Genomic DNA, 16,708 nt, shown 5'->3' on the forward strand with positions numbered 1-16,708 from the left:
AGTAAAGGAATACAATATGTAATTACATAAGAATCCAGATCCTACTTATGAGTAATTATTAAGTTGTGGTAACCGAAAAATAATTTTTGTTTCACATTTTCGGTAGACGCCCTGTTAGAATATGGTAGATGTAATTGAATCATTTGTAAAATATTCCTCTTGAAATATTTTGTGTATACATGGCATGTAATAAACTATGCTTCTTCACAAGTTGAAGCCAATGAAACGATACCCTGAAGACAGATTGTACTTTGAGGTGATGTATGTTAATTTGAGTGACAGTGCATAACATTGTCTCCCTCTGTCCTTTTTTACAGGTGTTGAGGGTAAGGGGTTAATGTAGTTTCCGCAGGGGAGAAGATTAGCATATCTTGCACGTGAGGGCTGGTTCCATCGGGGGAGTAAGAAGCGGGCTGGTATACATTGAATTCCTGGGCTCCTCTTTCTGGCAGAAGATTTTCACTCTGCTGAGAGTACTTTGCATTGGAGTGCAGTGAAAAACAAGCTCACTGTCATGCTAGTGTAAAATTGCACCCAGCCAGCTTAACTGATTACTGAATTGAGGACCGTTTTTGCAAAACTTGCTAACTGAAAAAAACTAAATTTTACAGGAGAGACAAAACACTGTAGTAAGCAAATTTTGCTGCTAACTCTCACTTAGGAGAAAGCAAGTTTTGAAAAAACGATCACACTTTGACACACTACAATGAAGAGAAATAATCTAATTTTACTAAGACTCCTTTAACATCATGTGGAGGCCTGCCTTATGTTAACGAATCCATCAAAATCTCAATTTTGCAAATTTTGCAGTTAGCAAGTTTTGCAAAAACGGTCCTCAATTGTAATCATCTTGTTAAGAGGAGCCCAGATGTGCGAACTTATCTTACCAAGCAATATTAGAATAGAGTGTAAAATGAAGTTGCTGGGTGCTGTATTATTGGTGGATATTTGCAAGTACAGGGAGAAACATCTGTGCATGTGGTTGGCTCGAACATTAGAGATTTCTGTGCATCCTTTGAAAGAGAAAATTAATTATTAGATTTTGGGCACGTTTGCATGTTTATGAAAAAAATCTGTTTTCTTCGTTTTTCCTGTGTATCTTTTTTTCATTCATCTGTATCAAACTATTGGATCACACTGTATAAATATTATTGAAAGTGTATATTTAGATATAATATTATTATAAAAATAATTTTCACATTTCATATTACAGTGATTCCTGCTTAAGAAGATCCTGTTTAAAATGTTTCGTGCCTAAAATGATGGAAATTGTTAGGTTTAAAAAAATAGCTCCCCTTTGACTTATTTCCAGTTTAAAATAGTTTTCAGTATAACAAAGGCAATTTTTTGAGAACGAACCAAATATTTAATAGTTAATAATGAGAATCAAGCAAAATATGCATGAAGCTAGAATCACTCGTTGCAAAATCGTGTCAGAGAGACTGATCTTCGTGTGCACCACATAGCATGAGTCCACACCTGTGGAGTAACGGTCAGCACGTCTGGCTGCGAAACCAGGTGGCCCGGGTTCGATTCCCGGTCGGGGCAAGTTATCTGGTTGAGGTTTTTTCCGGGGTTTTCCCTCAACCCAATATGAGCAAATGCTGGGTAACTTTAGGTGGTGGACCCCGGACTCATTTCACCGTCATTATCACCTTCATCTCATTCAGACGCTAAATAACCTAAGATGTTGATAAAGCGTCGTAAAATAACCTAACCTACTACTACTACATAGCATGATATCTATCACAACTCTTCAGGCATAGTTCACAAATGCAGTCTTATGCCGGCAAGTGGAAGGTCTTTGTCCTACATAGTTTGTGATGGAATCCATGGACCGCAAAGCGAGTCATCGTGTGTCTCAGCTCGTAGCCTGCGGCCATCCATTCTCTTGTAGTCATTGCGTCGGTGGTGTAGAAGTCGCTCCAGATTTGCAGTCGTTTTTCTTCTAATTCTCTCACTGTCTCTTCGTATGCCTGTGTGGATGGTAGCTCAGCTGCAGTCGCAGTTCCTCTAAGTAGAATGGCTCCCTTGCCAGCTCATACGTAAGTCACGACGGCGTGTATTTCGATATGCACAGGACTCTTTTGAGGTACTTTGCCTTTACTGCTTCGATTGCCTTGAGGTTGCTTCTATTCAGGTGTTCCCATATGAGTGTTAGGCCATATGTGACTATTGGTGAGATTTTGGCGTGAAACAGCTTTAATGCTGATTGCACAGATATCTGTCCCAGATGACTGATGTCATTTGTGGCTCTAATCGCAACGAACCAAATATTTCGCCCATTTAATATTTTTCATTGGTATCTCAGAACATTTGTTCACATGAGGAACTTTTTTGAGTTCTAAAAGTGATCAGTGAAAAATAGGAAACTCTCGATTATCCATTTGTGGATTATTCAGTTTGTAGGTTATTCATGCACCATTGAAGTTTATTTTATTTTTTTCACGAAATTTTGAGTACGTGTGAACCAAGCCTGAAATTCGAGTGTGGTAGTCTCAAAGTAACCATGATACAGAAGTAATAAGCCTTTTTCTTTTCTGACGCAAATCTGATTGTAACATGTTTATAAGGCTTATATGTACAATTCTTAACTGACGATCAGACGACGATTTATTGATTGATAGAACACTTGTTCTAATTGGTTGCAACAATCCTTATCGTTCTTTCCAGTGTGTGTACAATAATGAGTACAATGTACAACAATATCAGTGTAATTAAAATGATATTGTTCCACTTAATCTAACAGTATCAACACACTCCAAAGCTTACTGTTAAAAGTCAAACACAGTACTGTATGTCTAATATATTAAAAGGTTCACGCTGCAGTAAAAAGAAAAATCATATTATTTGTGTTTTCAGTTTGTGTGCATTTGTCTAGTGGATTAGCCCAGGCAATCAATAATTTGTACTATATTCTATATACTTCATCCTTTTCTTTTATTAAAAGTGGTAGTGATAGTTAGTATAAAATGAAAGGCATTATCGATTACCTAAAGATTAAATGGCGGGTAGGTGGGTCAAGTCCAATTTTTCACAGCATTGTGTTACTCTTTAAATTCTTAAATTAAAATTGGCTTTCACATATTTTTAAGAAAGGTTAATAATACTCTAGCATACACTATAAGAAGATCACGAAATAAAAACAAATTAGGAGTTTGGGTAACTATTTAAACATTAAAAATCATTTTTCTCGAAAACAACTTTTATGGAGTTGGCGCAATTTTACGCCAAATATTACCAACTTTAACTTCAACTTTGTTAAACGTGGCACATAAAAATGACTTTACGTCAAGATGGGAAGTACTGGTACCAAATCAAGTAGTAAGAAGTCAAAAACTACAAAATACAATAAGATGAAAACCGTTAATGCTAGAATGATTTCTTCATAAACATGACATGAATTTGCTTGTCCTCCAGTATTACAACAAAAAGCTGACGAAATAGCTTGAATGATAAATAATGATTTTAAGACAAAATAATCTATCTATTGATTCAGAGAAGTTGTAAACCGTAAAGTAGAGACAAGAAGTGTTTCTGTCCACTCATGACTGTTCTTGCAGAATTACCATTTCAAGCATTTTCAAATTATCAATTCAGACTTTATTCAGTTTCAGTAAGGATCATCGTATAATTCCTTTACAAATTTTAGCTCAATCTTTTATGATTTTCCCCCCTGTAAGAAGTTTACATGTGCTGGCCTCTTGGAAAATGCCTGAAGCAGGAATCACTGTAATATGTTTTAAGTCTATTTGGTAAATGTAAAGATTAATTATCTGTTATGGTTACCATTGCTTATTAATAGAGAAAAATTTGCTCCAGCGTCAGGGATCAAACCGGGTCAAGGGAAAAATACCAAAGGAGAAAGATTTGATCCTGTGCTATGGATTGAGCCACTGCGTAGCTAAGTGGTTAGAGCACCAAGTGTGTAGAACTGGGGACCCGGGTTTGATCTCCACTGTTGGAACGAAATTTTTCTTTATTAATAACCTATTTGGTAAAGTTAATAACGATTTTTGAGAAGCTCTTGTTGTATCGCCTGATGAGCTGCCAGGATAGCAATCTGGACTCATGGTCCAATACCATGTCTGGTTACGTGTTCAAATCTCATGGACTGATTACTCATTTGAGTTTTGTCAAGAGGTTTTCCCCATCCGTGAGACAAATGCCAGAAAATCTCATGGTGGGTATTAGACTCATCTCATAAAATATCATCCCATTACCACCAATTCCACTGATACTAGATAACCTTGCAATTGATAAAGCGTCAGATAAGAAGTCATCTGACAAATGTTAATTATTGGAAAATACATCATGCACAATAGTTTCAAAATTATAGATGTGCAAACATGTGAACAAAGCATGATGTTAAGTATTGGGACTTTACTTTGTGAAATGTTGTATTATCATTAACAAAAATTCTGTAATACAGCACATATTACAGTTTCATTGCCAATAATTTTATTCTTCCTTAATTGTAAACAGCATGGATATCTGGCCATTATCACATTCTTAGTAGACATGATTAATAAGTTTATTGAAAATTAGTATTAAGACTCCAAATTGAATGAAGTTAACAAGAATTTTATGGCATAATCATTTTATAATACCATTGGTAAGAATTTTATAATGCCGCATTTGATAATTAACCTCACAGGCGATTAAAAATAGAGCTTCAGTTTATGTTGACACAAAAATAAACTGGACACGTACAAATAGGAAGCTATTGAAAAGCTGTAATGCATGACATATGAGGAAATAATGTTTGATTGCAAGCTCACACCAGCTCTGAAATGAAATTCATAAAAAATTTGATGTTGCTATTTCTTTCTAATTGGCTCTAATGTAATATCGTATTCAAACTTGTTTCTCTCTGTCTTGTTCTTTGGTTGAAGCTCGTGGACAACTGTCAGGTGTATGGTCCCCATTTTCTTGAGAAATGTGATAACTTCATCTGTTATCCAAGAAAGTCCTCAACTAAATAATTAAAAAAGGAAGACTACAACTGATATGTTGAATAATTGTGAGGGATAATTTTATCACAAAAGTATCTTGGATAATGGAAAGTTGTCTTTCATGCAAACAATTTTTAGTATTGATAGAAAATTTGTTTAAATTTATTCAGTGCTTCTAATGTAACAAAAATAATTACGAGTTTACTTTTAAATTTCATAGATCAGATTTTCCGACTGTATGGATTGTCTATTAGAGCAGTAGTAGTACATGGGGTTGTCTTGAGGGATATGCAACCCACTGTTTAGGTATTTAAAAATTCTGACATATTTATTTTATTAGGTACTTATACTTGTTGATAATTATTGCAGCTTACATATTTTCTTTTACAATATCAATTCCTCTTTTTCCTTGCTTCAGTAGCATTTCACATAATTCATTACTATTAATATTACATTAGTAACTACTGTATTTATAATAATAATAATAATAATAATAATAATAATAATAATAATAATAATACTTTATTTTGCGTACAACATCAATAATAGTCATCTTCATCATCCTTCACGAATTAGGCCTCTGTAGACCTGTTTCGGCCCCATCTAGCAGTCTTCTTAAAGGTCTTCCTGGTCGACGATGTCCTCTAGGTTTATATTGCATCATAATTTTTGGGATTCTTGAATATTCCATTCTTCTTACATGATCTAGCCAATTGAATTTGTATCTGCTGATTTTTCCTTCTACTGACTCTACTTCTAATTATTCTAAAATTTCTTCATTCCTTTTTCGGTCTAAAAGAGTATATCTTGCTGTCCTCCTCAAAAATTTCATTTCCGTTGCTTTGATTCTGTTCATGTCTTTTTTCTTTAATGACCAAATCTCGCTTCCGTATAAAAGGGTGGGTAATGCTAGTGTATTATATATTTTTATTCTTGTAGATTTTTGTACTAATTTAGCTTTTAATGCATTGTTTATTATTCCTAGAATTTGTGTAAATTTGGTAATTTTCTTGTTCACATCTTTTTCATTTTGATAAGATATTTCACAACCCAGATAATTGAAATTTTGCACTTGTTCGAGGCATTGGTTATTGTGTATTATCTTACTTCTGACTGGGTCTTGTCCTAAAAATGCCATTACTTTTGATTTTTGTGCTGAAATTTCCATCCCAAAATCTTTTAATATCTTATTTAATGTATACAATCCTCTTTGTAAATTATCCTCTGAATTGGAAATTATGACTTGATCATCGGCATAGAGTAAGGTATTTAATGTTAGAGCACTGGTTATTTTGATTCCTGATGTGTAGATTTGGTTCCATTTTAAAATAATTTCATTTATATAAATATTAAATAAAGTTGATGATAGTGGACAACCTTGTCGAACTCCATTATTAACTAATTTTCATTCGGATATACAGTTATTTATTTTGACACTTATTTTGCTGTCTGTGTAGATTTCTATTATATTTTGCAATAGCAAATTTGGAATATTTTTTTCTTGTAATATGTCGAATAAAAGGTCTCTTCGGACTTTATCAAAAGCTTTCACAAAATCAATAAAAGCTATATGGGTTTCTAAATTAAATTCTCTTCTTTTTTCTAACAATAGTTTCATACTAAATAATGGATCTACACATGATCTTCCTTTTCTAAAGCCATTTTGACACTCCAGAAGGAAAGTTTCAGCATGTATTTTTAATTTTTCATTTAAAATCCTACTAAATATCTTATAACATGTGTTGAGGATACTAATCCCTCTATACATAGTAATAATAGTCTTTTGTTATTATACAGTGCTTTTCTTTCACACAGCGGCCAGCGCAAGACTACTTGCATACTGGCCGAAGCAGCTCGGACTCCCGTCGAAACGGTTATAATATTCCCGCAACCGCTTCATGTTTTCATAGTTACTGTTACAATTACAATGATAATAAGCACATACCTTCCGTAAATCTCGTATTTTAAATATATTGATGAGAATCTTATGATTCTGAACAAACTTTGTATCTTCTAGCACTGTCTGGCAACAGATTCTCCAGTGACTTCGATTTGTTGCTTACATTTTAGTTGTTTCAGAGACTTAAAACAAGTATAGTGACTGTTTTTTTTATTAGTACTTGTGTGTTATTGCATATGTTTATTTCAGTGCTATTACACACTTCCATTGTGTACAATCTTAGAAAAAAGTTTTGTCGCACAGATACTTTGTAAGTCTCAGGAAGGAGGCAGTGCGCATGATCAGACATACAGCAAAACATATTTTATTACCTCATCTAGTCCTTCTCTTTTGAACCAGTGGCTCGTCCTCTGATCATGCGCATTGCCTCCTTTCTGGGACTTAAAAAGTATCTGAGCTACAAATCCCTTTTCTCAGACTGTCCATCATCATATTTACCTCTTTCCTCTATTCCTTTCCCCCCCCCCCCCCACCATTCATGTTTTAGATTCTTTTGTCTGTTTCAGTTTTATGCGTTATTTGGTCAGAGAGCATAGACAATTGCTTAATTAAAAAAAAAAAAAATTAGGAAAAATTAGATACCCTAATATCTGAAAGATATAATGCTAAGAAAAAGTTGGCAAAAGAATTCATTTTCTCGCAATTGACTGCTCATTGTTGGACAAAGATATTTGGATTGTTACAACATTTCTGTCTTACATGCGCATACATCTGACACTTGTGCAAGGGCAGCTCCCTTGTCCGAACCAACCACACTGCACCTGGCATGTTTGGATAAGTTTTCGGGGCAAGCACTCAGTTTGTTTCGATTTCTTCCTTGTACTTTCACTAAGTTGCGCGTAGTATCTTTTGATTCTTCCTTTTACTGAATCTCTTGTTTATGTGCTTTTGTATCTGCAGATGTGGATTGGTGATGGCACTGGAGCTCAACCCCCCAGTTGGCATCACCCAGCAAGAAATTGAGCCCTTTCGTCCTTGCTGTATGAAATTTTCTTGCTTTCAGACATAGGAACCATCATGCACGTGTCTGAGATGTCTCCACTTCGCGGCTCTGTCTCCTGGACTGGCAAGCCTGTCTCGTACTATCTGCACATTATCGACCGCACCAAGGTAAGGCACTTAGTTCTATTGCAATTCTTTCAGACCATTCAGAAGCCACAGGAAGCAAAAGAGCTGACGAATTCGCTGCAGCTTAAAGTATGGACTACACCTGTATTCAATGCCAAATTTCTAACATAACAATACTAGTAGAGATGATGACAACATGGGATGCAGTATGGACAGACAGCAGCAGTGGATAATTCACAAGGGAATATTTTTTCCAGCAGTGTGGGACTACTTGAAATTTTTCCAGTAGGACTTCATAAATTATTATTCACCACATTTTTATCCGAATATGAATAATATTTTATAACAGTATTTTGCATTCTTTTAATCCAGTGATGGTACTGACTTTGCATCATTCACCCAAGCATACTCATCTGTGAGTGATATACCTGATGATGGAGCTGGTATGCAGCTCCAAAACATTGGATGTTTCTACATCTATGATATGGTACAAATACCGTATTTGCTCACATAATTCCCTCCCCCCCTTTGTTTTTTTCTCAAAATTCGAAGGAAAAATTTCTGCAAGGACTACAAAATATCGAGAATAATCTGGTCATAAATAACATTAAACAATTCGTGTACTAATGAAATCATTGTTTAATACTCTTTAATAGTGTCAGTAATTGTGGATGATTTTGTGGCTTTTCTTTGTACTACTATATTTTTTAATCCAATGCCACCAGGTTGTCTTTTCGACATTTCTGGTCTTCTCTCCTGGCCATGGCTTAGTTGTAACCCACTTCTAAGGTTGGGGCGCCTGGAAGGCAGAGTTACATTACCCCGATGATGTGATAGGATGATTATGATAATGTGGTGCCAGGAGAGGTCTTAAATCTAAACTTAACCTAAATTCCAGACCATGGACGAACACAGGAAAAATTCCTTTGCTCTAATCGGGAATCGAACCTGGGACCTCATGGACTACAGCCAGAAGCTCTGACCACTAGACCATGAGGCTGGTCATATAATTTATATTTTATATTGCAGTACCCTGACCGCAACTAATCTCAGATCATGTTGTTAAACCTCGTGTGTAAAATATTATCAAAATTAATTTGTTAATTACTTAAAGCAGCGTTTCTTAAACTATGGTTTGCAGACCACCTGTGGTCCTCGAGGTCTGCCCTTGTAGTTCTTCAAAAAAGACAGAAGAAAAAATTAAATTAAATCGAATTGAGTATCACACTATAGCTGAAAATCTCAGTTTGTAAATGACACATGGCAAACACCTTTCACATTTTCTCCCAGAATTGACATTTTATGAAATTTATTTACCCTACCCGTCTATCGCCTTCCCACTCTACTCTCAGCAACAAAAGAGGAATTTAAAGCACTATGAACGTGATGTTTCTCGCCATGTTTTCCATGCATATCTGGCGCTGTGCCTGTTACCCAGCTAGGGACCACCCGAAGTCATAACAGGACCAAAGTACCGAACCTTTTCATGTATTTAAGACCTTCTTAATAGTTTTGCCGACACCCAGTCTGCACATTCAAATGGTCATGTACTGTACGTCGTACACCAATAATAGAACATGCAAAATTGCATCTTTACTTGTTGAAAATCGGGCATGTTTCTGCATTAATTTCTACATTCAAATGTAAGTATACTGGTATTAAAATTTGCTACATAAATGATAAATTTGCTTTCAAGGGAACAAGAGTAAGGTGGTCCACAGAACTGTTCTGACTTAAAAAAGTGGTCCCCACTTCAGAAAAGTTTGAGAAACACTGACTTAAAGCAAATAAAGATGCATGTATTTTACACTTCACTCCTTTCAGGAGACAAAAAAATTCAGATTGTCTACTTTGCTGTCACAGGAATCAACATTTTTCATTACAGAAGGGAAGAGTAATGAGTAATGATTTTGGGTTTCCCATGTTTATTTTTTCGATACTTGGAATTTTTACGAAAGATGCTCTTGAAGGGAAAAGGAATGTCTAATTTTGTGTAAAAATGTAAGAGGGGGAAACTACGCGAGGAAAATAATATTCTCAAAAACATGTCCTACAAGTCGTGGGGAGAGGGGGGGGGGGAGATTTACGCGAGTAAATATAGTACCCAGAAACCTCGCACCTATATTATAATTTTGTTAGTATGTAATTGAACACATGTTCAATTGCCTCCCTTGCTCTCCATGAATGTATAATGCTCATTTTATTTTTTTCTCAAGTTTGAAGTTATATTTTTGCTCCGGCATTGGCATGAATTTCATACATTCAGGTGGTTACTTTATGTTTTAGCCATCTGGATTATATATGTAGAATTGAATTTTTTGGGAATGGAATTTTATCATTATTACTAATAATAAAGATTATTGCAATTCATGTAGCAAGAGAGATGATTGTACCTAGAGAAAATCTGCCCCAATATTTTGTTCACCACAAAAATTTCTCTTGGGCCCACCATATTTTGAATTGTCTTTGGCGTGAAAAACAGACTTGTAGCCATGTGACTAAACTGTGTGTCTGTATATAGCTTACATAATTTTAATGCAATTTTATTCATTTTATTTTTCAGCTTGAGCGTTACTTTCAGAGACTCAAAAATCCAAAAGTGAGGGTGAGTACAAATACATTGTAAAGAAATAGTGGTGTGAATTATCTAGTTAGTTTGTGTACCTTGTTTGACATACGAATTTTGTACAGGGTGGAAATTCAACGACAGCGTCTGTAGCAATAGCTGCCACTGGTGAGGAGGAGAACACCCCTCCACGGTCGTCACGGGACAGAGCCAGAAGAGACCTGAGCAAACAACTGAACTTGGACACGAGCTCCAATAGCTCGCGCGACAGTGACGATAGCACGTCCGTGGCTACGGTGTCATCACGTTCACGTGTAGTGACAGGTCCAACCACCCGTCGGGCATGGAGTGACTGGTGCTCCAACTCTAACAAGGGCAAGAGCAGCCAGAGTGAAGAGGAAAACAACAACAGTAGCAGCAACAACAACAGTAGTAGCAACAACAACAGTAGCAGTAACAACAACAATAATAACAACAACAATAATAATAATAACAATAATAATAATAATAATAATGGTGAGTTCTTGTTTACTTCCTTTCATTCTACAGTCAGTAACGTTTTATTAAACTTTTCACTTACTTACTTACTTTTAAGGAACCCGGAGGTTCATTGCCGCCCTCACATAAGCCCGCCATCGGTTCCTATCCTGAGCTAGATTAATCCATTCTCTATCATCATATCCCACCTCTCTCAAATCCATTTTAATATTATCTTCCCATCTACGTCTCGGCCTCCCCAAAGATCTTTTTCCCTCCGGCCTCCCAACTAACACACTATATCCATTTCTGGATTCGCCCATACGTGCTACATGCCCTGCTCATCTCAAACGTCTGGATTTAATGTTCCTAATTATGTCAGGTGAAGAATACAATGCGTGCAGTTCTGTGTTATGCAACTTTCTCCATTCTCCTGTAACTTCATCTCTCTTAGCCCCAAATATTTTCCTAAGCACCTTATTCTCAAACACCCTTAACCTATGTACCTCTCTCGAAGTGAGAGTCCAAGTTTCACAACCATAAAGAACAACCGGTAATATAACTGTTTTATAAATTCTAACTTTCAGATTTTTTGACAGCAGACTTGATGATAAAAGCTTCTCAACCGAATAATAACACGCATTTCCCATATTTATTCTGTGTTTAATTTCCTCCCGAGTATCATTTATATTTGTCACTGTCGCTCCAAGATACTTGAACTTTTCCACCTCTTCAAAAGATAAATTTCCAGTTTTTATATTTCCATTTTGTACAATATTCTGGTCACGAGACATAATCATATACTTTGTCTTTTCGGGATTTACTTCCAAACCTATCTCTTTACTTGCTTCAAGTAAAATTCCCGTATTTTCCCTAATCGTTTGTGGATTTTCTCCTAACATATTCACGTCATCCACATAGACAAGCAGCTGATGTAACCCGTTCAATTCTAAACCCTCTCTATTATATTGGACTTTCCTAATGGCATACTCTAGAGCAAAGTTAAAAAGTAATTAAACTTTTCACTAAAATAGAAAATCTGTCTCCAGTAGTACAGTATGTCCAAGCATCGACCATGTCAGGAGGAGATCACTACCATTGCAATGTTGTTATGATTTTTTTTTGTAGTTATGTCACAGTCACTGTACTTCTGGGATCATATGTAAACTGTAGCACACCCCAAAGTCCTTACTGTGAACAAATTACTGTTACAAGAATAAGTAAACCACATGATCTTGCTGTGGCTTAGACCTCAATAACATCCGTAATATCTTTATAATTACTACGCATTGGAAGTGAAGTTCAGTTTTAAGTTGTAGTGCACTGTCTCCTGTTAAAATAAGTGTTATTCATGGAGAAACCTCAATATAGTGTTGAATGGCGTATTTACATTTATGTTAATTTTGTGAAGACATATTCGCATTCAAGAGTGCATAGGAGATTTGTTCACAAATACCCATGTATTATGCAGTGCTTTGTAGTGCCAAATGACATTAATGCAAATCATGAGGTCCCAGGCTCAAACCCTGTGGACGACCAATCTTACGGTTTTTTTTTTTACAAAGGGAAGTACCAGATTGTATATTTACATACCATGATTCATCACCACCTTAATCACCAATATTATAACTATTAAAATCCTCTATTAAACACAATAATAGAAACAGAAACTCAATAGTCAGCGGTCTACTGATATATCCAAAGAACTATACATGCGATATGACCACAGATTAAAAAAAAAGTGGAAAAATTGTTTACTTTATGATTTAAATGATTTAAATTCCTTAATACTGTGGCAAAATTTCGTTTAATTATCCTTAGTAGTATTAAAAATACAAAAGTTTAAGATATTAGAATTTATACGCACTCGAAGCAGGGATCATAAGCAAGAAATGGGTTGTGGAAATTTTACTTGGAACTGTCTCATTTAGGAACATGTTATACATCTAAGACACGAGATCAGTGGTTTTACTTCGTGTTCAGTGAAAACCATGTTGAGGAATTCTATTACCTTTAAAGAATCATTTGCACTAGCTTGGGTTTGAATCTGTGAATCTCTAATCTATTAACAATGATTTTTATCTCATAGGAACTATTACAATTGTAAGCATAGTAGCTAATGAAAGTCATTGTTTTATTTGGTATTCTGTTAGCTTACTCTGTTGATTAAGTCAATAATAGTTTTGTATTCTCAGTCAAACACTTATCAAGTATATGATGGCTGAAAATTAAATTCTGTTACATCATGTTACAGTTTTAAAATATCACAAATATTTTCGACTTTTTTTATAAGTCATCCTCAGGTGAGTTTTTTGACAGACAATTAATAGAACTAGGTGAAAAACATATCAAGCACATTTTTACACTGGTAATTGAAATGCTCATGCATGTATTTACATAAATATGGTTTCCATAACCTTAAAATTGATTAATGTATATAAAGTCAGAGAATTAAAATTTAAAACACATGTTTACTACAACTTTCTACAACACATAGAATAATAATGTACAATTTTTCAATTTTAATTTTAATTTCATAACCTTTAAATGGTTTTAATCTTTTAATTTCACAATTCAAGCATACAGTATATGCTCAAATAACTATGAACAGTCAAAGATCAAAGAACCTCGATTCTACATGTCCAATCTAAGGCCATAGACGCCATTTAACCTTTATGTACGCACGCAATGGCAGATTAATCATCAATGTAAACATGTGTTTTAAATTTTAATTCTCTGACTTTATATACATTAATCAATTTTAAGGTTATGGAAACCATACTTATGTAAATGCATGCATGAGCATTTCAATTATCAGTGTAAAAATGTGCTTGATATGTTTTTCACCCAGTTCTATTAATTGTCTGTCAAAAAACTCACCTGAGGATGACTTATAAAAAAAAGTCGAAAATATTTGTGATATTTTAAAACTGTAACATGATGTAACAGAATTTAATTTTCAGCCATCATATACTTGATAAGTGTTTGACTGAGAATACAAAACTATTATTGACTTAAAACTTATCTGAATCAACATGACCTTTAAATTTACTCTGTTGAATTTACAGAAATTGATACTAACTGATACAATTCAGATTGGGAGATGTGACATTCAGAATCTTTGTTGCAGGTAAGACTAGATCCCGACAGCCGAAGAAGCTTCGTCGTAAGCTGACACGTGCAGGCAGTAAGAGTGCTCCAATAATTCAGCAGAGTAGGACAACACAGCCAAAGAGAGGAGCACGAGGGCGCGTGAAGAAAGGCAAGTCCAAGAAGACCATCAAGATCAATGGACTGGACCTGCTGCACAGTCAGACATTGCTCAGCACGTCTCCACAAGGTACACAGCTTGTTAATTTTCTTTTTCCATGCTAAATAATGTAAACTCTTTGTAACATCCAAGACTTTTCTGTAGATTTTATTGTAACATCATTTTCAAAAGCACTGTATGATATCAATCAGTTGGATCAATCGCGGTTATTTATTGTTTAGCCATTGGCAAGAAGCCACCTCCAGCTCCAGGTTGTGTGGACCAGCAGTTGACCAGCTTGAGCCTCAACACCAACTCTGTACACACAGAACTGGATATCCCACCAGCGCCTGCTGATACACCATATGCACTGCAGATACTGCTGGACATGTACCGTGCACAGTTCCTGCAGATGGTGGAATTGATGAAGAGTCCACGCTATCGCGATGATGTGAACCTGCAGATAGAGCGTGACAAGGTAACAATGTCACACTCCTTGCATATTTCGGGTTTTCTTGTTATTTTCACTCTACCATTGCACCACTGCTACCACATCACTGTCACTACCATTGGCACGTCATCACCACCTCTGAGTCCACATTCTCCTCCTCTACCATGACTATACCACCCCAAGTCTGGAGAGAGATAGAGTATCGCTATCATCATATGACTGAATTGTGTCATTTTTATTTTGTAGCTCTGAGTTAATTAAACATTTTCTCACGAATGTTGTTGTTTTATACTGACAGACTTCTTCCTTTGCATTTCTTATTTTAAGGATATTGGGTAGGCAAGAGGACTGCTTCGAGAGCATATAAATTCAAATTTCTTAAACTTTTGTCTTTTTAATACTAATAAGGATAATTAAATGGATTCGTAACAAGCTGTTTTTTTTTTACGGTGATGGGTTATTAGCCATTTGCCCAACCCCCAAGCTGGAGTACCACCCCTTGGAGCAACAGTAACAAATATAAACGACACTCGGGAGGAAATTAAACACAGAATAAATATGGGAAATGCCTGTTATTATTCAGTTGAGAAGCTTTTGTCATCCAGTCTGCTGTCAACAAATCTGAAAGTTAGAATTTATAAAACAGTTATATTACCGGTTGTTCTTTATGGTTGTGAAACTTTGACTCTCACTTTGAGAGAGGAAAGAGATTAAGGGTGTTTGAGAATAAGGTGCTTAGGAAAATATTTGGGGCTAAGAGGGATGAAGTTACAGGAGAATGGAGAAAGTTACACAACACAGAACTACACGTATTGTATTCTTCATCTGACATAATTAGGAACATTAAATTCAGACATTTGAGATGGGCAGGGCATGTAGCACGTATGGGCGAATGTTAGTTGGGAGACCGGAGGGAATAAGACCTTTGGGGACGCCGAGACGTAGATGGGAGGACAATATTAAAATGGATTTGAGGGAGGTGGGATATGATGATAGAGACTAGATTAATCTTGCACAGGATAGGGACTGAGGGCGGCAATGAACCTGCAGGTTCCTCGAAAGCAATTTGTAAGTAAGTAAAGGATAATTAAATGAAATTTTGCCACAGCATAAAACAATTTAAGAATCATTTAATGCATATAGTAAACAATAATTTTTTTTAATCTATGGTCATATCGCATGTGTGGATTTTTTAATATATCAGTAGGCTGTTTTGACTATTGTTGAGTTTCTGTTTCTATTATCGTGTTTTATAGATGATTTTAATCGTTATAATATTGGTGATTAAGGTGGTGATGAATCACGGTATGTAAATATACGATCTGGTATTTCCCTGTGTGACTCAGGGAAACTGTAAAAAGAAAATCCCGTCAGATTGTTCGTCCATGGGGTTTGAATCTGAGACTCCCAATTGTGAGTCTCAAACGTAACCATTGAAGCTGCATCGCTGTCAATTTCACAGGAAAGTATTGGAAAAGTATTTTGTTGGGGGCTGATTCTAACATTTTTTTGTTTGCCCTAATTTAGATACACTTTTCTTAGGAACCATTTGATACACTTTACTTCACATTTTTAATGATAAATTCTACAATTTCGAGCTAAAATTATAAATTATTGTGTTTTATTTTTTTATTTTAAAATTATTTGTATTACAAAAAGTTTATAACAATTCCTGAACAAGATATTATTTTTTTCTTCAACTAATGTGCATTTATTTTATTAAATTTTAATGTAAATTATCAGAAATTTTGCTTACCACATAATGTAAAAAATTTGTCAATCATAGATCAAATGGTATCTGAAGAAAATACAGTAAATGAGTGCATACTTAAAATAAATAAAAGAAACTGAGAATGCGGCTCCTGGAGAAAAAAAAAAAACCATGATTAAACCTGTGAAAAAAATTATTGCATTAAATGAGCTTTAAATTACTTCGTACTGTGACAGTGTTTTATTTAATTTTCTTAGTGGTATTAAAAAC

General features: G+C 35.2%; 1 protein-coding gene across 7 annotated transcripts in view; it reads left to right on the forward strand.

Annotated features, from left to right (window-relative positions):
• The window catches only part of gpp (DOT1 like histone lysine methyltransferase grappa), a 227,313-nt gene that overhangs the window by 170,501 nt on the left and 40,104 nt on the right, over positions 1 to 16,708 (forward strand). For all 7 annotated transcript variants that reach the window (XM_069816090.1, XM_069816093.1, XM_069816092.1 and 4 more), the window contains 5 exons: positions 7,919 to 8,025; positions 10,547 to 10,588; positions 10,675 to 11,065; positions 14,157 to 14,366; positions 14,519 to 14,754. In XM_069816090.1, the coding sequence (XP_069672191.1) occupies positions 7,919 to 8,025; positions 10,547 to 10,588; positions 10,675 to 11,065; positions 14,157 to 14,366; positions 14,519 to 14,754 (986 nt within the window). The remainder of the gene's footprint in view (positions 1 to 7,918; positions 8,026 to 10,546; positions 10,589 to 10,674; positions 11,066 to 14,156; positions 14,367 to 14,518; positions 14,755 to 16,708) is intronic.

The sequence above is a fragment of the Periplaneta americana genome, chromosome 17, assembly GCF_040183065.1.
Source record: "Periplaneta americana isolate PAMFEO1 chromosome 17, P.americana_PAMFEO1_priV1, whole genome shotgun sequence".
Lineage (NCBI taxonomy): Eukaryota > Metazoa > Arthropoda > Insecta > Blattodea > Blattidae > Periplaneta > Periplaneta americana.